Raw genomic sequence first — 24,157 nt, 5'->3', positions numbered from 1 at the left:
AACAGATCTTCTGATACGTCGGTTCTGCTTTTAATAAAAGATCTTGCAAAGAACGTCTTGTCTCAAGTATTTGTCTTAAGATATCTTGATAAACAGTTGACTTTCTACCGGTAGAGAGATTTATCCTCTGCTGGTTTGAATAACCAGTCGATAGGCTTGTGACTGCAACCGGTCGAGAGACACAGGCGGTTGACAAGCTTCCGGTAGATAACTTGAAGGGTTTAGACGGTTGCGGTAGGAGTTGTAGTAGATTCCTGAAGTACAAAAGATTGGTAGCACATTCCTATACAATGAGTTGTTGTTTGTTATCACCAAAATGTCGGATTCAACAAAAGCATTTAACAAATCATGATGGTCTAAAATGATAAATAATTATATAACAATATGTGCTATTGAAAAAGTGTTAAATAAATAAATTATGCGTCTATATTTATTTAAAAATGTTACGGCTATTCATTAATTGTGCATCCACGTTGTTGTTCGTGTGCGACATATGTGTATTCTACTAGTATATGTAAAATAAAAGGATATTCTTTCAGGTATAAAATTTTAAGTAAATAAGTTAGATATGAAAGTTGTATTTGGTGCAGAAATTACATTAGAAATGATCAAATAAAACATCATCAAAAGAAAAACTCATCTCAAAAATGATTATTTGATGTCTAAGCTAATGATGAGGATTGTTTTTGTCTATATATTAATTAAACTGTCACCTTGACAAAGTTATATAGTGAAATCCCAAAATCACATCAAGAAATTAATTAGTGATGGAAAATATTGACTAAAACAATTTCGAGCTTAACTAAATGATCAGGGATGGAGCATACATTAAATTCAGTTTGGAGTTTCTATCAACCTTCATCCAATTGCCATGGGAAAGTATGGATCGTAAAAGCATTCCCATGAATCCCATCCATGCCTAAATGATGAATTTAATTCATTTTCTTAAAACGTGATCAAATAATGTAAAGCAAATATGACATTAAGGGAAAAAGTAACTTTTGTCATAAATCATCCTACCATTTATGACAAAAAAAATTGGGCCTTGTGTCCTGCTTGTTCACTCCATACTGTTTTCCTCTTATTGACAATGTAACAATTGATGAGATCGTTCGTACATGGCTCTCTCAGTACCATTACTTGGTTAGTATACTTTGCATATATACTGTTTTATTAGTTTGGAAGCTTCTATGGTGTACATTGAAAAGTAATGATTACAAATTCTCACTTCATATTAAAAACATCTTTTGATGGAATTGTAATATTTGGGTGATATATATATATATATATAACGTTATTTGATATCAAAAACATAAGTTTGATGTGAAATATAATTTTGTATTAAAATTCAATGCTTATATTAGTATTAGAATGAGGAAATTTGTATTTTTGGTAATGTAAATTTATCTTTTTGCAATTTTGGTCATCGATGTTATCGAATTACAGTTTTACTCTGTTATTTTTGTTTTTCTTGCATTTTAAATCAATTTTTTACGTAGCGCTACTGTGGTGCTGACACGACGTTGACGTATGTAGAATACAATAACCATTTCAGATGCAAAAAACTAAAATTGCCAATTATTCAAACATATAAAACTAAAACCGAAATTTGATAACAAATATAACCTAAATCACGAAGAAGTAAATATATAGATAAAAAAAATTCAATTTTCCCTAGATAATATAACGATATTATGTGTTGTTAATTCGATGTAGCACAAATGCTGATATCAAATATCATCCATGATGCTACTGTAAGAAAATTCAGAGTGAGGTTCGACATATGAACCAAAGCATGACCAATTCATACATTTGTAGAGTACCTATCAATTATCATGTACGAACATGAAAGGACTGGAAATTATCAAAACCGAAAGCTTCTTTATTCGCGACGGCTCGGGCTATGCTACACCGAGTGTCCTTCACCCGGTGCAGTGAAGGGCCAAGATCACACCGGGTGAAGGACACCCGGTGTGGCATAGGCCCTCCCATTTGCGACATCCAGCATGATAAGAAGACATGCAATTAATGCTGCAGGATCACGTGTATCGTATCCATTTTGCGCAAAAACATGACCTCATTATCAGACTTTTTTTTCTGCTTTTGTATTGAAATTTTTTCCCTGAGATGTAATGATTGTCAAATTAAAAATGGAATTTGAAAAGGGACAATTTCTCATCCCCATTCTGTTGTGTCGGGCAGCCTTTCCCACTACAACCTGGGATAATTGAAACTCTTTTTTTGTTTCTATATATGATTTGAAAACTAGCATACACCGGATAAATCCTCGAAGACAATAGCATGCTTAAAACTCTGCTTACATATATATGCACGATGCTTGTTGGTGCAAACCATTTATATAAACATAGTGTAGACGAAAGAAAAGAGAGACGTTTACGCAGATGGCTGCTGTAAAAGTACTTCATGTGCTTTGGTGCACTTCTCTTCTATTCATTTTGGTTTCCTGTTTCTTGAAGGATGGTCATGCTTTGGAAGGTGCCAAACAAAGCCTTGGCCACTATCACACTATGGAAATCAGCTCTCTTTCGCCATCTTCCGTCTGCAAGCCCTCCAAAACCAAAGGTTAAATTCTCTCTTTTTTTTGTATTTTGTTGGCAAACTTGAAATCAAGTATTCTATGTTAAATTATATATGTATTTGTGTTTAATGACTTTAATGTTACTTCACAAATGTGTTTTTGTATAATCGTATGTGCTGGAGTCCTGTACAAATCTCTTCAAAAAAGATGTTCTTAATCGATAACACAAGTTCTATATATGAAATTCCGAAATCAGGGCGAAACAAGAAGCAATCATCGACATTGGAAGTTGTTCATAGGCATGGACCATGTTCTGATCAACTAGGTCTAGAAAATGGCAAAACCAGACCATCTCTCAGTGAAGTCCTCTCCCATGACCAGGCCCGGGTCGACTATATCAAGGCTCGGCTCGTTCAGGCTTCGAACATGAATAAACCAGAGGACACAGAAGTAAACATGCAGGCACAATCTGGCATTCCTCTGGAGTCTACCTACTACGTTGTATCACTTGGTCTTGGAACCCCAAAACAACCAGTGACTGTTGCATTCGACACTGCCGGCGAACTGATGTGGACTCAATGCCAACCTTGCCTGGAGTCATGCTACAAACAGAAGGATCCAATCTTCAACCCCTCTGCATCAAGATCATATTCCAATATATCTTGCAACTCACGTCAATGCTCTCAGCTTCATTCGGGCGGCACCGGGATTGTTTCCATTGGATGTATCTCCGGCACATGCGTTTACACGGTAAAATATGGTGCAGAGGGCACCTTCACTTCAGGGTTCTTAGGCAAGGAAACACTCACTCTGACACCAGGAGATGAGATCCCAGATTTCCTATTCGGATGTGGGCAGTATAATGCAGGAAAATTTGGGAAAATTGCAGGAGTACTAGGCCTTGGCAACAGCCATGTATCAATAGTCTCTCAAACATCAAAAAAATATGGCAAATACTTCTCCTATTGCCTCCCATCGAATCCATCCTCCATCGGGCACCTAACATTTGGCAAAAACAGAGTTTCAAGAAACGTCGAGTACTTCACCCCATTGGTTAAGTCACAAGGCAATACACCATTCTACTTCGTCGACGTTACCTCAATGATCGTAGGGGGGCTTATACTACCGATCAAACCGGAAACTTTCAAATCTCCCGGAACCATTATAGACTCCGGTACAGTCATAACACGTCTCCAGCCAGCCACCTACGCCGTACTCAGGGATGCATTCATACAAATGATGGAAAAAAGGGTCCCTCGGGCGCCGCCTTTGGGCATACTCGACACTTGCTACGACTTGCGAAAAGTGAGCCCCAAGTCCATTCCTGGAGTGGCTTTCATTTTCGGTGGCAATGTGACCATCGATTCGCCATATGGGGCTTATGTGTACGATGAAGATACATCGCGTTTATGCCTCGCATTCGCCGCGAACAAGGATGCTGGGGATATTAGCATAATTGGGAGCACACAGCAGCAGACTCTAGAGGTGGCGTTTGATGTTGCAGGAGGGAAGATAGGATTTGGATACAATGCGTGCGAATGACTTTATGATCTTTATTCAATAACTTCAAATAATTTGAGGCAAAGGAAATGTTCTGATTAATGTATGCGTGTTGATTAGTATTACAAGCTTGTGTTGGGTTATGATTACGTACATTAATCATACATCATTCAAAATATTAATTAAATAAATAAGTGTTTTTCATTTATTTATCCAAAACACCAAATTACTACAATTTTTTAAAAAAAAAAAACACTTTTAAAAACTCAAAACAATACTTTCTTAAAATAAAACGCATATGAAACCAAACACACTCTTTGTTTCATGCATGCGCAACTTCATTTCGTGTCTTCCATAAGGTTTTTTTTTTGGAAAAAGATTCAAGATGTTCTGGCTAAACTATAAGTCGTTCGATTTGCTAATGAGCGAAAAAAAAAAAATAAGATTGTACTTATGATTCGAGGAACTTGTGTCTTCCATTTTAACAGTTAAATTTACATTTCTCATCAAATTATTTTTAGTGGTTTATAAAATTATGGTGTTATTATTTTCAATAAAAATTAATTATTATACACAATGATCATATTTTCAAGAAAACATATGCAGAGGAACACTTCTTCTCACTTCTCAGAACATAGCTGGGATGTGACAACATATGGATTCTATTGAATGAGGATAAGCTTCAATTGGGTTTTCGGATGATATATGAATTCTAGACTAGAACCCTAAAATTTGGGGACTGCAATTGACATGTCTACTGGTTTGGGTATGGTGCCTGGATTGGGAAGTCCACGCTTTGCATTGGCACCGGTTGGTCGATCGCTTCCCGTTTTCCAAACTGCGACCTTGTTCGTCGGAAGCCACCACCCCTTATCCTCCAGTAAAAGGGCTGTGAAATCTGTTGCGAATGCAGATACAGTTATTGCCACCGACGAAACTTACGGGCGTAAGGAAGTTATCAGTGTCAATCCGAGGGTCTACGATTATTTATTGGCTAATGTTAGAGAGCCACAGGTTAAATTTCCAATCTAGTATTGTTATGCTTTCGTTTGTGTTTGAAAGAAAAGTCGTTCTTGCATTCATGGTTAAAGTTTCGTTCTTGGTTTTCGAGTTTTCAGTTTCATGGAAGAAGTTTCGTTTCAAATCAGGTTGATAATCATGAGTGAGAAATTAACTCTGCATTTCAGATATTGCGTGAGCTTAGGGAGGAAACTGCGACCATGCGTGGCAGTCAAATGCAGGTAGGAGTTGGTGACTTGCTATTCGGATGCGTGAATGTACATTTTCTTATGGTGGAGTAGTATCATGACCTAATTGGCTAATTATCTCTGCTCTTTTGTGAGTCCAATTTTTTGTTGATATGTATATTTCTTGGCTTATGATCTTGGTTCGGTGTGATGATCTTTCATTTGTTTGTAGGTGTCCCCTGATCAAGCCCAACTTCTTGCCATGCTTGTTAAGATTCTAGGAGCAGAAAGGTGCATTGAAGTTGGTGTCTATACTGTATGTATGTGTGGGATCATTTAATCTTTTTCATAATTCAGCTGCACACTCCGTTTGCTTTCACTTGTTATGTGTTACAGTTTGAAAGTTCATGTCATTACTGGAACTAGTGACTTGACTATTTGAACTGTATTGCTGAGAAATGGATGTTTATATGTGTTTCTATATCGTAAATAGTAATCTAGTCATTATTTATCCCCATGGTTAGATGAGACATTTCTGGAGATACATTTTAGTTGTGCGAGAGAAAGACGATTATGTTAATTCTGTGTGCACTACTCTCTGGATACATTAGCCTCGCCAGGTTACAATGGCATCCCTAAAACTCCAGATGGTGAACAACAGTGATTATAGCAGAAGTGGAAAAAGTTGCCGCCATCTCCGGTTCTTGCTATCATGAGTTTTTGTCTTCCCTGCTTTTATTTTTATTTCCATGATTCTCCAATGCCTGGAAACTCTTTTAGTGCCCTGAGGCTTGGTCTGACATCTGAAAAGACACTTGGCATATTACAACACCTCATTAGGTCATGATAAGGATAGCAAGTTTTCCTGAGCCCAACAAATTTTGAATCTTATGTCTTAGCTTATTTTTGTTTACATGTCGCTACGCGCGGTGCATAACCAGTCCTGGGAGATATTTTTCAATGAGTGCGAGGTTTTGTGCATATTTGGTGTTTTATTTGTTATAGTCACTTTAGGGTTCTAACATATGAATGATTCTCCAGGGATACTCATCTCTGGCAGTTGCTTTGGTACTACCTGAAGGAGGCCGGCTGGTTGCTTGTGAGAGAGATGATAAGTCACTAGAGGTTGCAAAAAGATACTATGACCTTGCTGGTGTCTCAAAGAAGGTATGCTTGACACTCGCACACATGCAATTGCAGTTATTGTTAATTATCTCTCTCATTTATTCATTGACAGGAATGTTCCACTGTTACCCTTCTTTTCATCTTAAATAAACTAGAATACCGGAGTCTTATATGTTCATGAAGTAGTACTCTTCACGTTCAATACATGAGTGATTTCAATCTATAAAATACTAAATGCCAGAATTTATGATAAATATTGTGACTGTAATACGCATGGAGTATTGTAGTGGAAGGAACCTACCCATCATTCCCATTTGATTGCCACTGATTACGTACAACTAGAAGGTTAAAAAATTACATAACAAGTGATTTTCCACACTTATTGATTTTTTAGGTTCTCCTAATCGTTAATTTGACATTTTGTTAATTCACTATTAGGTGGATGTAAAACATGGTCTTGCAGCTGATACCCTCAAGTCTATGATTCAGAATGGTGAAGGTGGCAGGTATTTTGTTTTGACGGGTCGAATTTAATTTAGTTCTCAGTGTTCTAGTTTTAATTTGGTATTTCTTCCGAGTCATACTCCTGCTACAACCGCATGACGAAATGAATTGTTTTGCAGAAGTTTCATGCATGCATCTCTTTTTCCTTTGAGACTCACTTGAAAGTGTTAATTCCCCCCCTCTAGGATATTGTTGAAAGCATCTTCTTGCATAGGTTTTCCCCTGCGCAGGAATGATCCTCTATTATAATCTTTTAGTATTCTTTCTATTTTGTGAAAATATGCCATGTTAATTATTTCTTTTATTACAACTTTTCCCAATTGTTAACAAATGTCTGATCATCTGCATGCATGTGTTTTTTGTCCTGTGATTATATCACCTAGGATCTTTATGTTCAAATAGTCCATATTGCCTAGCATAATTTACAACCTTTAAAAATCTAAAAAGTAATGAATGTGTTTCATCAAATACCAACCCAAGACTACACCTTAACAAAGTTATGTATGTTGCCTCTAAAGCTACAATACTTGGTGCATAAAGCTTCCATTGATTGAAATTGCTCTCACCATGTAATTATTTGTCTATGTAGCTATGATTTTGCTTTTGTAGATGCTGAGAAGAAATTGTATCAAGATTATTTCGAATTGCTGCTACAACTGGTAAGTGAAACAATTCAAAACAATGTCTATACCACCACAGAGACGCATAGTTCAAATCCTGTGACTTGTTTCATGGTCTATTTACTAGCATTTCTTCATCATCCCTTATTCACAGGTAAGAGTTGGAGGAATTATAGTGATGGACAATGTCCTCTGGCATGGAAAAGTTGCTGATCCTCTGGTAAAGTGTACTCAAATTTTACAAACGACTCCACAATATGCATATTTCCTATCTAAGCGCTATTATGGGTAGGTAAACGACTCAAAGACAGCTAGCATAAGGAAATTCAATAAGATTTTGATGATGGACGAGCGCGTGAGCATCAGCATGGTATGTTCGAAGGTGCATAGATTTCTATAGTCAAGTTCGGGACAACTTAATATCATCTCCTAAATCTGCAAATGCAGGTTCCCATAGGTGATGGCATGACAATATGTAGAAAAAGATAGTCCTTGAAGATCGGGATACCTTTCAACGATGCTGCATCGTGGATTGCAATCAATAAATGGTTTAGCATGCATTGTGTGATCTAGGATCAATTTTTGTGGCAATCAATAAATGGTTTAGCATGCATTGTGTGATCTAGGATCAATTTTTGTGGCCACCGGAAAGAATCAGAGTCACTATGGTTGCTTCTCTGGTCGCGGTTGTGTCCCAACAGTTTTCTTCCAATGTTGAAACTAGCTTCGGTTATAGGTAAACAAGCTTTCCTCCAATTATTTGAATGTGGTTGGCTTCGAGAGTTGTGACACTGGCAAAAGCTTGTAATATTTGTTATCTAACCCCTGTGCCTGTATATGCATGTGTATATATACTTTGGGGCTTAGATAGTTTGATGTGTTCCCTTAATGTCAGATGTACTTCGACTGAAAAAACCTTTGCTTAATATAAACATGAATATATTTGGTTTCTATATATTTGGTCTCTTTTATATATATTCATATTAAGCTAAAGCATTTTATCAGTTAGAATTAAAATCTAAACAAAATTTTGAGTAATTAAATCAATCACAATTTTCCCCCCAAAAAAATGACTTCAAAAATTCCCTCGAGTGTGTAAGGTTTATTGAAGCTATATTACAGTTTAAGAGTCATCCCGAGCAAGCTTTTATATTAGTCTCTTGATTTATTTAACTATTCAAAATTCCACAAAAACTCCTAATCTAATTTTATGAGAAAAATATCCGACCCGACTTATTCAAAAAAATTTACTTTTTATTGTTACATGTTTCACGAATAAAGATCTATGAAACCTTCTTTCGAGATACTTACTATTCAAGTTTTTATTTTATTATTTTTGCTTTTAAAAACACAAGTTCTTTTTATAATGATAATTGAAAAAATGTTAAATGTCTTGATTTTCTATGTAATTTTATAATAAAACTACTACGATGATGAATATGTTAGGTGTTAGTACAATTTTCTTTTTAAAAAAAAATGGAGTTTAGTAAAATTACTGTGATTAATTGGATTTATATTATAAAATAAAGTAATAAATCTTATAATTATGAACGAGTAAATTTGGTAAATAATCAAAATGAATAAAAATAAATTTGATATTAAATAAAAAAATGTATATTGTTTCTATTAAATTCAAATATAATATATAGCATAAAATAAGATATGTAGTATAAGATAATAATTATTCAAAAATATGTTAGATTTTTGTATATTATATGTAATTTATAATTAGTTTGTTGAAAAAGGGTTGACCCCGAAGGGGATCCCATCCCACATGAGTCAGAGGCTCATTGGCTCATGCGGGGGTTAAATCCAAGAATGTGCACGAGTAGGCAGAAACCTGAGAAAGGGAACAACATGGTCCAACACCCAGAGATTTATAATTAGTTTGTTGGTATTGAATGATGCGTGCTGCTATTTACTTCCTTTGCTTCTTATTTTTTGTCACCGCATACTGCTATTTACTTTAAATCATCTATCCATTTTACTTGAAAAATTGTTGCTTATAAAGAATATATGAAATAGCTAATGATCAAATTAATAAAAATAATAATCAAAATGAATGGAAAATCAAGAATACATATAATTTTTTGATCGTAAGAATACATATAATTAATTAAACGCCTCGAATAAAAACAAGTTATTTGAATGAAGAAAAAGACGTCAGTGAATAATAATAATAATAATAATAATAATAATAATAATAATAATAATAATAGGTAATGGTCAAAATGAATGGGGATATTCCCTCATTTCTTAAATCATTTTATGTGGCTTGAATGTTTTGGAATATAAACTTTTTTAATTTGAAAAACTTTGTGGCCAAAACCTAACCACGCATATGTATCCCTTCTAGAGATATGGGGAAATCCTAGCAACCAATTAGATTTCAGATTTCGATACTCCGGGACCCACAATCATCCAACCACTCCTACTTTATTTTTAGTTTCTATATTTTATTAATAAACTATTATTTAATTGGTTAAGACGTGGCTCGATCATAAATAAAAGACAACCAACTAGTTAATGCGTGTGTTGACCATCGCGAAAGTAGCATCTAGAAATCCCACACGTATTGAAATTATTTTTGGGAACAATAAAATTATATTATTGTATTAGGTCCATTTAGAAAGAAAATATGTGTTCAATTCGGATTCTATATATTTATTTCTTGCAAAAATAAAAATTACGGACAAATTAGTTAATTACTCGGAATTCTTAATCAATTTCTTTAATCATCATTCTTGATGTGTAACATATAAAACTTGTAAGAAAGATACATTATGTATCAAAAAAAAAAACACCAAGTCATTAGAGCCACGAATATATACACAAAACACGTTATTTATCGTCCTAATTCACAACAAAATTAAACACAAGCTTAGGCCATCAAAAAAAAAAGTCCCACAAGAACTAAAAGCTCGGGACAACACCATAGGATGCATCGACAGCGACAAAGGATTCAATCTCAAGCTCCGATCGCTTCGCGAACCGTCCTTTGATCCTGGGCCGGGTTTCGGCGTATGCCTTTCTTGATGCATATCGGATGGTTTTTTCGAACCTCCTGTTCTTTCTCTTTTCCCTATATCTTAGTACCCTCGCCTCCCGGTCGACCCCGGACAAAGGGGTGGGGGCGATTTCGCTGTTGTCGAAAGCATTCGATACTTCGGCTGTGACATGGTGATCCGGCACGACTCCGACATCAAGAGACGAAGATGAAACCTGCAATTATTGAAGTTAATTCAGTTCACTATTGAGAAAATTACAAATGCAAAATCATATTTTTATTCAACTAATAAAATTAATTCCTGGTAAGTAATTAAAAAGCAAATAATAGGAACTTACACTCTGGCTAATGGATTGGGAGGTGAAGTTGTACATGATGTGCTTCGGACCCGGATAATCCATTTCGTAAGCTGGAAACCCGTCCACCACCGGACCCTCCGGGTACTGACCCGATCCAAATTTATTCTCCGGCACAACTCCGTCGGGTGATAGCTGCTTCTGATCGTGTGTCTTCTGTTCGCCGGAGAACAGATCCAGATCCAAATACGGATCCATCTCCCTGAACAGGTACTCGGCGGATTTGTACTCGGGCGACCCGGAATCCTCCTCCAGATCCACCCCGCCGTGGTCGGCGTTCAGATTAGGGATCAGCCACGACTCCGCCTCGGCCTCCTCCTCCTCCGAAGGGGAGGACTTGTCCGCGGCGCCGTAGAAGGGTACGACGGGGACACGCTCGTGGCGGCGCGCCAGGGGGTTCGCCGAGTGTATGTCGCGGTCGCAGGCGGCGCAGAGAGCGGCGGCGTCGGCCTTGCAGGTGACGCTGGCGGGGGCTTGCTCGCAGACCTCGCAGAGCCAGACGCGGGCGTGGCGCGAGGCCAGCTTGTTGACTGCGTGGACCTTGGCGTCGCAGGCCGTGCAGAGGAAAGCCGAGTCGGAGCTGCAGAAGACTGAGGCGGCGGAGGTCTTGCATGAGGTGCAAATCTTGGCCGTTAAACTCCATTTGGGAGCCGCCATTTTCGTAGGTCTGGAGAGGAAATGGGAGAGTGAAGCCGCTATTTCTATCAATTGTTGAGTTATATTCGGACAAAGCAGTGAGCCAGTGGGTATGGGCATAATCCCCGTTGGCCAATTAAAAAACGCCACGTGCTCCTGTGATTCATGCATCTAGCAGCTCTGGGTGGGGTGGGGTGGGGTGGCATTTTATTCCAATTCATTTTTTGATTATTTACTGTATATATTTAATAATTAAATTAACTGCACCGGTTATATTATGGGGTAATTATTTTAAAATCTCTAAACCTAAACATAATTTTTTCCTAATTTCCTACATTCAAATTTTTTAGTTTGCACTTCCTAGTGGTTCCCAATTTTGATTAAACAAGTATTCAACTAATCTTTTGTACTTTGGCGTTGTTTTACCTATCGAACCAGTTCATGTCGTGAAGAACTATTGGTTGCGCAAGGTTTCCAGCCTATATACTTTAGATTAGGGTCCAACATGCTTTCGTAAAGTGAATCAAATTTAAATACCTCTTTGACCATAATGTCTTCGGGTCATACCTGCCGAGTTTTACGAAGTGCTCCTCACACTCCAACCACGCAGTTGCAACAGATGGTTTCTGCACAAGCTCCTTCAACGACACCCAGCACAGCCTTAATTCGTTTTCTACCTTAAGACGTATGGTATATAAATTTAATTATAAAATATGAACATGAAATAACAAGAGACTTTAGAAAAATTATTCAGACATAATATTATTACATAAATCAACTCCTTTGAAGAGGAGAAGACAACTTGTTTAGCTACTCATAGTAGCCTCGTTCTTGAAATACATAAACGAAAACTTATTACAATAGAAAGAGAAATATTACAACAATTTTATTCGTAAGAAAACTGAAGGGAATGATCGATGTTTTCAGCTTCTTCAAATGCCTGTATTTATAGCTGTAGTTCCACTCGTTTCACCGAGAAACTTCAGGGAATCTTACAGCTGTCTTGTATTTCTTTATGTCATTATTGATGGCATCTTTTACTAGTGGAGGAGGCAGCTGTCTTGAATTTTTTATGGCATCTTTTACTAGTGGAGGAATCACATGCCTGCCACTTTTTTTTGGCTTTATTCTCCTCACATGCCTGCTTTATTGTTGTCGGGGCATCTTTTGCTTTTGAAGTAGACCCCTGTGAAAACGCATCTTTGGTGATCCTTGTCCACCTTTGCTTGTCTCGAAAAAATCCTTTCGATCCGTTCGGGGTCTAAAGGTTTTTCCAAATTCTGGCTCCTTCTGATTTGGGAATTCTGGGCAGATATTCTCTGACCATCGTCCAATATGAGCCATGTTACAAAATTTTCGGCGAGTTTCTTTACTCCCCGGCAGCTTGTTGTTCCACAAAAGATTTCTCTTCTTTTCGAAGAGTTCTTCCGCAAATGCTGTAGTTTTTCCTGTCATTGTGTTCAACAGGAATGATCCGTTCACATAATTCTGATAAAATTTGAATGAAAACTTGACTTTGTCCATTTCAGTAAGACAGACCCAAATACCCCATGCCCTTCTGGTTGAGAGCTCATTTTCTCCAAAAGTGGAAACAAAGGGTATTTCTTCAGTTTTAGGATCCTTGATAAATTTATGACTGTTTATATCAGGTCTCCTCAGCTTGATAAAATGAAAGGGTTCGTGTGATCCTTTCACTGTTGGTTCTGGAGCTGCACTGAAAAAATATAACTCAAGCACATCTCCTCTGGACAAATGGTCATTATTTGCCCATGTTTCTTGGACTGCTTCCTGAATCCATTTTGGTAACTGTGATATCTCCAGAAAGCTTGGTGACGTTGTATAAACTAAGGCCAAAGCCCCAAATTCATACCAGAGTTTTACATCTTTAGGATTGACATTGTTTTTTAGCCAAACCCTTGGATATATTCCTGCAACATCAACCCTGCAAGTGTTCGGGTTGATTTCATTCCTTGTATTCAATTTCTCCCACTTCTGTTGATAAACCTGGAATGGAGAAATAATAGATGGATTAGTATCAATCTTAGATTTGCCCTTGTCAGTGTTGGGCCTAAGATTGATCTCTTCCTCTTTTACCCCAAAGGCGGAGGGTTGACTTGATGAGTTATCCTCATCAATTGTTGCTTCATCCAGATCATCAAAGGCTTATGATAGATTAGCTCTTGTTTCTTGAGTTTTAGATTCCTCAACATCTTGTTTCACAACCGGTGGTTATATTTCTTGTTCTTGTAAAACCAATGATTTTAGTATATCTTGTTTATGAAAAACCAATGGTTTCTCTATAGCCTTCACAATTGATCTTTGAATAGCAGCCCATAGTTGTGTTTGAGCTTGCATACATCCTGTAATTCGATTATAAACTTTGATCCGATCAGCTTGTTGTAACCTACCGGCCATTTCAGCATTAATGGCTAACTGGTTGAACTCGTTTTGAAGCAACCCAAGGTGTTCCCTGAGATGCATCTGCATTTTCAGGATGGAATCCACGTCACTGCCTTCCATCTCTTGTTAAAAAATCTGCAAGAATATTTTCATGAGATTTAATAATAACAATATCAAAAATATAATTTTGACATAATGCTTGTCATCTTAATAACCTAGCTTTCTCAGGTTTAGATTCAATCTTATTCTTTAGGAAAGCTTTTACCTGGGTGTTATCAACTTTCAGAGTGAATTTTTTAGCAAGTAAAAATAATGGCCATTTTTCAAAAGCCCTTTTAACCGCATAAAATTCCTTCTCGTTGATATGCCATCTAATGGCCTCAGATTCTGAAAAAATACTGCTACAGTATCTGCATGGTATTTTCCCATCTGGAGTGATTTTGGTAAGGACTGCCGCCCACCAATCGTCGCTGGCATCCGTAAATAATACCAGATCATCTTCATCTACGGGTATAGCCATTTTTGGGAGATTCTTACATATCTCTTTTAATTGGTTTACCCCTTTAGTATGGTCATCGGTCCATATAAACCTAGCATCCTTTTTTAACAAAGGACTGAACACCTTTCTGTACATTGCTAGATTGTTAATGAACATCCCTGCAAAATTAACTACTCCAAGAAAACTCTGGAGTTGTTTTACATCTTTGAGTTTATCTGGAAAATTCTTTACCTTTTCCACAATATGGGGTTGTAGAATTATTCCAGTTTCATCAATCTCAATACCGAGGAATTCAATTTTCCTTGTTGCTATGACTGCTTTCTTTTCAGATAACACCAGTCCCTCTTGTTTACAAATTTTAGAGAAAATCTCTAAGTGTTTAACGTGTTCGTCTATATTTTTTGATGCTATAAGAATATCATCAATATAAACAAACATAAAGTTGAAATAATCTTTAAAAATGTTATCCATCTTTCTTTGAAATATCTGGGGTGCATTAGCCAATCCCATAGGCATAACTTCCCAAATATAGTGTCCTTGTGGAGTAGAGAAGGCTGTGAATTTCTTACTGCCTTCTTCCATTTTTATCTGGTAGAATCCAGACTTACAATCAAATTTTGAGAGCACTCTAGCATTTCGTACACAGCTAATTAGATGTTCTCTACTAGGTACGAAGTACCCATCATACTCCAGGATTTTATTAATACCTTGGTAGTTAATAACTAACCTGGGTTTCCCTCTTTTTATTTCACCATGATTTCTGACCAGAAAACCTGGGCTACTATATGGTGAAACTCCTTCTTTGATTAGACCAAAGTCCAAATGTTCCTTGATAATCATTCTAATATCCCTTTGATCTGTTATGTTCATCAGGATAGACTTATATCTGACGAATTCATACTATTTGCCTTCCTTTAGAGTAAGACTGGCTTTAAGTTGATTTCTATCCCACCATGCCAAAGGATGCTCATTATAACTTTTTTTGAACCTCTTTTTGACATCTTCAAGGGATACCTTATTTTCTAACTCTATATCTCTATGATTTAGAGTTACCTTGAGAAGCTCCATATCCTCTGTTTGGAGTTCTTGTTCTGTTGTTATTTTCAACATGGTTTCTCCAAACCTTCTTGGATCTTTCATTTTTGGGTGAAAAAGTTGTCCCTTATCACCACGCTGGCTGCGAAATATTATCGGCAATTGTCGATAAAAAGCAACTTTGAGTCTTTGAACGATAATTTTATGATCACAAATTGTAGTGAACATAAGTCTTCTTGACTCATTGTCTTGTGTGTACTTCTTAAACATTTGTAAGAAGTTATTTCCTGACAGGATATCAGCTCCTGTATCATGGAAATAGATTGGTGGTGTCTTTACCTTGTACCAAGGTGTCTGACCTGCTCCTCCTATAAAGATCTCTGCTTGTTTTATTCCTTTGCAAAGAATTAAAATTCTTCGAGAGAAATCTCGTCCAGCAATTTTTGGCAAATCTTCTTCACATTTTTCAGGGAAGAATCCTCTTTTTGCTGTACAAATTCCTGCTCCCGAATCAATATAAGCTGCAAAGTATTCAGCCTTATATTGTTCATACAACATCCCTATCGGAATGTATATGGAGAAAGGACTTGTTGTCATTTTTTAAAGGTTTACTAAATGGCCCTGCCATTTTTAACAGACTGTGTTGTAACTCAGTAATCCGATTAAGACTATTCACCTTTAGTCTTCCTAAGGCTTCAAAAGGTAGAGTAGGGTTACTCCTTTCTACCTCTTCAATGTGATCTAGTAAATCATGTTCATGACTTACTAATTTCAACAGCTGCTTCTTCCTCTGTTTGTAAACAGAGTTCTCGAATCTGATTAAGGGATTGTCCCTTATCCAATTCTCTTGGTTTTCCATTTCGTAGAATTCTTATTGAATCCTCCAAGTCTTTTCTTTTGCCATGAACTCTATTCCTTTTTCAAGGCGTTTCCATGGTTTATGGTCCTCTAGAAACTCTAGGCCAAGAATGAGCTGACCCACTTCTTTTCCTGAAATTCCACATATTTGAACTTCCAATTCTCCAATATTTATCAATCCTTGGTAAGTTCCTTTTTCATGTTGTTCCAAATAGTAAATCGAGTTACAAGGGAACTGGTTCCAATAACTTGTAATATCGAATACTATTTTTACTTCTTTCCATCCTTCTGGAGATCTAAGTTTTCCTATTATAGAAAACTCTTTTTCTTCTGGTGGAATTTCTTGAATAGGAGATTTGTCCCATCTCCTACTTGTCATTCGGTTTCCTTGAAAAGATAACCTTCGAGGTTCTATTTTAAGGTCTCTGTATAGAACCGGTCTGTCTTGGATTTGAATGTCTGTTTCCTGAATTAAAGGAAACTCGATTCTTTCTAGGTATATTGCATGAGCAACTTTCCCAAAGATCTCTGGAATTTCAATGAACTCATTTCTAATAAATAATTCAGAATGATGAGTATTAGAAAGAGCATATGAAATTTGATATGTAATAGAATATGGTCTATTACCTTCCTTCATTAGTCTCTTTTCCTTGAAGTTTTGATGCAACGTCAAGGCTCAACTAAAGTCCCTGTCAGCTAAATTGTAGGCTATTCTTGGATAGATAACTCCTACAATTTTTCCTGCACAAAGATTTCCTGAGATAGTACCCGGTTAGCATCTTGAATATTCCTCATTCTTTTATCGCATACTACGATATCTATGGGTGAATCTATTCCTTCTTTAAAAGTTGCCTTGATCATTATTTGGATTGCTCCAATATGAATCCAAGACATCGTCCTTGCTACCTCACCTTTCAACTTTTGCAATTCCTCTCTTATTTCTTCAAAAGGAATTAACTGCATCTCTATTTGATTACTTGTTAACTCCATGGGGATTGCCATTTCCCTTCTGGATACTTTGTAAATCAAATTATGTCTTCTTTGTCTAAGCCCTAGGTTGCCTAAGACTCTTTCTACTTGTCCTGCCGAAAATCCCTGGTACTTTTGTAACGTTGGATTTTTTCTCATAATCCTTTGGACCATATTATGAGATATCGTGGTTTGGCTAAAGAATCCAGCCAAACTTTCATGAGTTTCATGCCGAAACACTTCTTCTTTATTCTGATTCTGATTCTGATCCATCCTCAGAATCTTCTTGACTAAACAATATCTCTTCTTCGTATATGCTTTCATCTGAGGGGATATCCTCAAATTGATATACTTGGACTAGATCTTGAAAGAAGACCGCATCATCCATATCTGGTGTTGCTTCAAAGAGTTTAACCCTTTTTTTTTTGTAGTTCTTCTGTAATGCTGCCATATGGAACCATTCTGCCAATTTTCATTTCAAAAAGGACGCGCGTCTTGCCAAAGTGTCAAGATGACCTGGAACATATTCTTTAATTAGCATTTTTCTCCTGGGACTTTGCATTTTTGCGAAAAATAGCTGAATAGCTACATTTTCCTCGACTCATGAATTTCATCTGTATTTAGTGAATAACATAATGTATTCATCAACTAAACAGATATCATGTAACTCGAGGCTATACAGAGCTTGAGTATATCTTCTCTTTTTCTCTGTATCTTGATTGTTGAAATAGTCTACCCCTATGAATTGTGCTTTAAATAGGGTGGTCATTCTTTCTCCAATTTCGCTGAGGGATTCTCCTGCTAAGATTGATTTCTTCGTATCTAGCATAGTCATCTCCCAAGCAATCTTGACAGATCCCATTAGACTCATTTCTAAAAGTTTAATAAATCCTTCTTTATTGAGATCTAATGTCCCTGCTGCAATTCTCATAGCTGACGTCCAATTATCTATAAGATCTTCTCTATTTTTGAAGTCCAAAACATCAAGGTTTAACATAACCCCGCAAGGATGTATTGGATCTAAAACAGTTTTTCCGTAAGGAGTTTGATGGAGTGGGATTTTACTCCTTCTTGATCTGGTTCCTGCTGGATGTGAATTTTCTCCAACCTGAAACTCACTATGTGGTTCTTCTGTTTTAACTGCATATCTTGGGGGATTCCCTATGGGGTGTTCACCCTCAAGGGAGTTCATTTTTAGATCTACTACTTTGAGATTCGCAAAAGAATCCGCGAGATCTTGTAGATCCTCGAGATTTAATCTCTCTAAAGTAGTCATCAGATAGTGTTTTTCTCTGATACTGCTTTTATAAGATTAATCATCCTTTCATCATCAGTTAAAGGTTTTTGAACCATTTTAGTTTTACCTTTCTGATGTAACAACGGTTCGGTAACAAACGAGAGTGGTAATCTTCCTCCTGTATTTCCTTTTCTAGAACCTGAAGTTTGTTCTAGATTTGTGATTTTAGTTTGAAGGTCCTTTAGGGTTACAAGAATTTCTTCTTGTTTCTTAAGGATTCCTTCAATCTGCCGATGTATTTCATACAGCTGATTGCTGTAATATTGTACCGTCTTTTGAATTTCTCTAAGATCTCCGGAGAGTTTAGAGGAGTCTGGGGTAATTTCTAAAAATTGAGAGTTAGAAATCATCTTTCTGTCGTAAGTAATCTATTGTGAACAGATTGTTTATAGGATTTTATATAAATAAAATACTCTTGATTCAAACCTTCGTTTGAAGTCATCTTTTGTAAAAAATATTCTCCTCAACAAAGAAAAAAATGAGTTAACGAATAATATTAAGTCTGAATATTTAACCTAAAGCTCTGATACCATTTTTTGCTCATAATTCTTTGTTCCAAAATAAGCATTAATACATGAGATATAAGCACAGAGATCTTTAGATATAAGTATAAAACCTTCAGATCTAAGCACAAAACAACCCATATTGAGTACAAGAATTAAATATTAAAATAATCAAGTTTTGTGGTCCTTAGGGAGTGCAAAGAAAGAATCTTTAAGGGAGGGAGTTGGGAGAAAGAAAGGTTTGGGTTTGGGGATTTATTCATAATTGACTTTTATATTATATTATATTACATTTATATAATGCTAATTATATACGTTATTACTTTGGGATAGTTTTGAGTTAATTGGTAAAAACTCCCCATTTCATATGTTTAGTTACGATTCAGTCCTTAAAAGATATTTTCTTTTACTGCATTCCCTGATTCGAGAAAAGTTTCTATTTAGTCACTGGGCCCACAAGTTATTTTCTAATAGAAAAATAGGTATAAAAAATTGAAAATTAGGTACAAATATATGAAATTTCAGTACTAAATATTTCAGATCTAGTATAAAAACAAGTTTTCTTGGTATAAATATTTTGTGTTATATTGTATCTCTCTAAAACTAAAAATATAAATCGTGATTTTTGTGCTTCATTTGAGATAATTGATGTCATAAATATATAAATCAATACGTAAATTAAATATTTTTGTACTCAAATTTCTAAAATTAGTACGCATAAATTTTTAATTTTTGTGATTCTCAAAATACTGATGTTTGTACTGATTCATAATGAACAAGTGCGTTAATATAAATATTTCGTACATAAATATGTATGTACGATAAGTTTTTATTATTAAGAAAGTTGTTTCAATGTTATATTCAAAATTTTAATTTTTATACCAGATCTGAAATGATTAATACTCAAATATCATATGTTTGTACCATATTTTTAACATTTTGTACCGATTTTCATCCATGAAAATAAATGTTGAACCAAGAAGTTAAAACAAAATTTTAAATAGGGACTTAATCTAAATTATATTTGAAATAGGGACTTTGCATTTTAAAATTCATGAATTTTAAATCATTACAATATAGTTACTTTTACAAAATGACTTTGATCTGCGTGCAATGTTAGAGTTTTTTAATTTAATCTAATCGGTGTATGGTCATAAAATTATTTATCATTATAAAGAGTCGTCATGAATTTTAAATCATTACAATATAGTTACTTTTACAAAATGACTTTGATCTGCGTGCAATGTTAGAGTTTTTTAATTTAATCTAATCGGTGTATGGTCATAAAATTATTTATCATTATAAAGAGTCGTCAGGTTTGTCGCTCGGGGTATAAAATAGGTGGTCTTTTGTTTGGATAGACAATTTTCCAATCTACCAAATTGGTGGACGTTAAATTGTCTATCCAAACAATCCACCAAATTTAACGTGAATTGGTTCAGCTTTTTTGGGTTAAGCGATTCAAGTCGGATCATTACGGTTACTTCGATCCTACCTCATGAGTATTACTCCATTTTATGTGGGGCCCGCGTAATTTGACTTATCATGTGTTTTCACCTATTACATGGGGTAAAACCCATGAGATAGGATGAAATCATCCGATCATTACATATAATTGGTGTATTGTGTTGGTCATTTTTCGACTAGCCAAAATAACAGGAGTCGGGAGGGTTGATCTACTAGCTCATGATGACATTTAATTTATCATTATACAAAGATAATTTGGGTAAGTAGTGTTTACATCAATACGAAATACAAAGAAATCAAATATGACATTACCCTTTGGCTGCGTTTGATAGGGGTATTAAAGTAAGATTACAAAAGAATCATTTGTTTGTCTGGATTTTAACAAAAAACATGATAACCTCGAGCCCGGTAAAAAGTCACTGTTCAACCTTGAATTAGGCGGAAAAGAATCCATCTTTCGAGGAGGTATTCATTGTCACCATCTCTACAGTGCACGGGACAGTCAATTTTCATTCCTAAATTACCCTTCGCTTTTATACAATCGTGTTTCTCTCTACATAAATGTCCGCCGCGTCGGGGGTTCCATTCACGTCGAGCGCTGAAGAAGATGAAATGAATCTTTTTCGTCAAATAATTGTCTAAAATCAACACTTCACAGGTTAGCTTTTGTAATATCCAGAGGTTTTTTTGATTTTGCTCATCACATCTTTATCATCATCATCGTGCACATTAATTACTTGGGCGAGCGATGGTTAAACAGCTTTGAAATTAAAGCTCTGTTCGTGTTTCTACCGCAACGTTGATTTTCCGACATCCTTTGGAATTCTTCACTGTTCTTGAATGACTGTTTTTCTTTCTATTTTTTTGGTAAGACCGATCCTTGAAACTTCATTGTCCACAGATCTGGAAAGATGGTTCGTAGCCGAAATAGAGTTGGAACCAACAAATCTGGAAAGATACTGCAAAACTCCTCACTTTTGCTTTTGGAGTACGAACCATTTGAGAAAGACGAGAGATGAAGTGGAGGAAGAAGAATATGCAGGTCTTTGGACAAGTGTTTCTTGTAGTTTATGAAGTTGCAAAGGGGTATTTAGGTCATTCAACAAATTATTCACATTATTATCCTCAATACAAAAAACCAAACAAACACGAATCTTTTTTATCCCAGGCAAAAAAAATCCTCACATGAAACATAATAATCCAATGTTTTATCCATACATTAATAATATCATCATATGTACCAAGCGCACCCTTTATATATAAAAATTATTGATCTTTTAAGATTCCGTGTTTTAAAAAAATCAGACGTAAAGCCTCCAAAAATAGGTTTGCTTTTGGAGTACTAACCATTTGAGAAAGACGAGAGATGAAGTGGAGGAAGAAGAATATGCAGGTCTTTGGACAAGTGTTTCTTGTAGTTTATGAAGTTGCAAAGGGGTATTTAGGTCATTCAACAAATTATTCACATTATTATCATCAATACAAAAAACCAAGCAAACACGAATCTTTTTTATCCCAGGCAAAAAAAGTCCTCACATGAAACATAATAATCCAATGTTTTATCCATACATTAATAATATCATCATATGTACCAAGCGCACCTTTTATATATAAAAATTATTGATCTTTTAAGATTCCGTGTTTTAAAAAAATCAGACGTAAAGCCTCCAAAAATAGGTTAGATTTGTCTAATTTTAGAAGGAAAAAAAACACTGGGTTGTAGAAGACCTTTAATTTAATATATGGAGTTATAAATACTTTCACGAGTTGGGGCTTGAGAAACGAGTTGGAGGTGTCCAAATCTTGAATTGGTCCATTGATTTGATAGAAAAGGAAATGGTGTTAATGTTAACCCTCAATCTGGAATCTTGGTGGTCCACATATTACACTAACATTTTGCCAAATTCTTATCCCATTGCTGTTGTAGGTGTGCTAGAAGCATCATATATAGGAATAGACCACAACTCGCGTGGGACTCATGATAACAAGTAGCACTTAAATGATTACTTGATTCAAAAAATTTTAATTACTTAAATTAAATAAAGTTTTATGGTTGTCATATTTTAAAAGACATTTTTAGAGAGTCACTGATCAAATTTTTATGGGATAAAAATATGAATAATGCTAGAGGTACAACCAATATATCGTACAACGATATCTATAACAATTATGTCGTGATATTTTGCTATTATCTCGTGAGATTTTGATATAATATCGTGAGATTTTGCATTTAATGTATCGTGAGATTTGATAAATTAAAATTTTGTATTGAATTTTTTGTGGTGTAAAAATTGTTGTACAAATTTGGTTGTACATGTAGCATTGCTCTAAAAATATTGTCGATACAACGTGATTGCCATATATTATGTTTAAGGAAATGTTTCTTAAACGGTGTCCTTTGTTGGGATAATTTTTTCATATTTATACAGACACTATCTCAATTATATATTTAAAGATGGAGATTTATTAATACTTATGGGGTCCACTGAAAATAGTAGACGCATAAATCTAAACTATTAAATGTGCATACGGTGTTTGTACAGGTAGGATCTCACTTATCTTCATGTTGCTGAATTGAATTGCTGATTCTTCCGGGATATTCAATACGAAAACATAATTACAGACAGTAAAATATATAAATTCTCAAGAAAAAGAAAATAAAGAACAAATCTTCCCTGTGGTAGAGAATAAATCAAGCTAATTAATTTGAGACGAAATTAACTCAACTCAAAATAGAGAATAATTTCCCCAATACTTATTTTCCATGTAAACTGTGGTATTATCTACGAAATTTTGTATTGTAAATCTTCTGTATTTTGCATGTAATTTATATTAAATGATGCGCATTATTCTGTGTGTCGGCCCAAAAAAAAAAGCAATTATTTGGGCCCGACTGAAGATAGTATCTAGCTTAATTAACCAAGCCCATGTTGTATAATTAGAGCAATAAAGGGAAATGGGCTGTGGGGAGAATGGAACCAATCAATAAAGTAGTACTCGATGTTTGAGAATAGGGAGATTAGGGGATAATCGAGTTATGTGTAATGTAGAGTGATAAGAATAAATTAATATATAGATAATTCCATATAATTATTAATCATATGTTTAATATTTTGAATAATCATTCTTCTATATGACAGACGATAAATTACTTCCTACAGTAAGGGTGTCACATTTTTTATGTACATGAATAATTAGTAGTATTTGATTTTCTTCTTGTCAAAAAAAGTAGTATTTGATTTTCTTGATATAATATGTTGGAAATAGTCAAAATGGATTAGCCACTTTGATAATGGTTTTTTTTTTAAAAAAAAAATCACTTTGATAATGTTTATAAACACTTACTTGTAATGGTATTAAATAGTGCCTCGCACGTAAGTCGGAATCATGGTTGCTACTTAAAATCGTGACATTTACCACTTTTAAAATATATATAGTCTATATGAGTTTTGTTCACACCACCCGCAGGGTAGTATCTTGCGGGCGACGTGTAAAACCATAATTGGTCAAAATCAGTGGGTCTCATGTGAGGCTCATTGATTTTGACCAATCATGATCCGCCACGCTACCCCCAAGGCACTATCATGAGGGTAGCATCGAACTAACCGTCTATATGAAGGTTGCTTTTTTGAGCCTTTTGAAATACTTTATATTT

General features: G+C 35.4%; 3 protein-coding genes across 3 annotated transcripts; 2 read left to right on the top strand and 1 right to left on the bottom strand.

Moving 5' to 3' along the window:
* Positions 1-2,300: 2,300 nt before the first annotated feature.
* Positions 2,301-4,141, top strand: LOC140867697 (aspartyl protease family protein At5g10770-like). The gene is made up of 2 exons (XM_073272742.1): positions 2,301-2,583; positions 2,796-4,141. Exons 1-2 carry the CDS (start codon positions 2,403-2,405, stop codon positions 4,079-4,081), a joined length of 1,467 nt encoding a protein of 488 aa, XP_073128843.1. The 5' UTR covers positions 2,301-2,402; the 3' UTR covers positions 4,082-4,141.
* A 437-nt stretch (positions 4,142-4,578) lies between these two features.
* On the top strand, positions 4,579-8,408 carry LOC140867700 (uncharacterized). The gene is made up of 9 exons (XM_073272745.1): positions 4,579-5,053; positions 5,227-5,280; positions 5,459-5,542; positions 6,268-6,393; positions 6,790-6,857; positions 7,445-7,514; positions 7,630-7,695; positions 7,768-7,845; positions 7,923-8,408. The coding sequence occupies exons 1-9, from the start codon at positions 4,790-4,792 to the stop codon at positions 7,962-7,964; spliced, it is 852 nt and encodes a 283-aa protein (XP_073128846.1). The 5' UTR covers positions 4,579-4,789; the 3' UTR covers positions 7,965-8,408.
* Positions 8,409-10,301: 1,893 nt separating this feature from the next.
* On the bottom strand, positions 10,302-11,535 carry LOC140867698 (zinc finger protein CONSTANS-LIKE 3-like). Its single transcript, XM_073272743.1, has 2 exons — positions 10,821-11,535; positions 10,302-10,697 (listed from the first exon to the last, which is right to left on the bottom strand). Exons 1-2 carry the CDS (start codon positions 11,493-11,495, stop codon positions 10,389-10,391), a joined length of 984 nt encoding a protein of 327 aa, XP_073128844.1. The 5' UTR covers positions 11,496-11,535; the 3' UTR covers positions 10,302-10,388.
* Positions 11,536-24,157: the final 12,622 nt, after the last annotated feature.

This window comes from Henckelia pumila, chromosome 4 (assembly GCF_033568475.1).
Source record: "Henckelia pumila isolate YLH828 chromosome 4, ASM3356847v2, whole genome shotgun sequence".
Classification (NCBI taxonomy): Eukaryota; Viridiplantae; Streptophyta; class Magnoliopsida; order Lamiales; family Gesneriaceae; genus Henckelia; species Henckelia pumila.
This window is presented reverse-complemented; position numbering and strand designations above follow the sequence as displayed.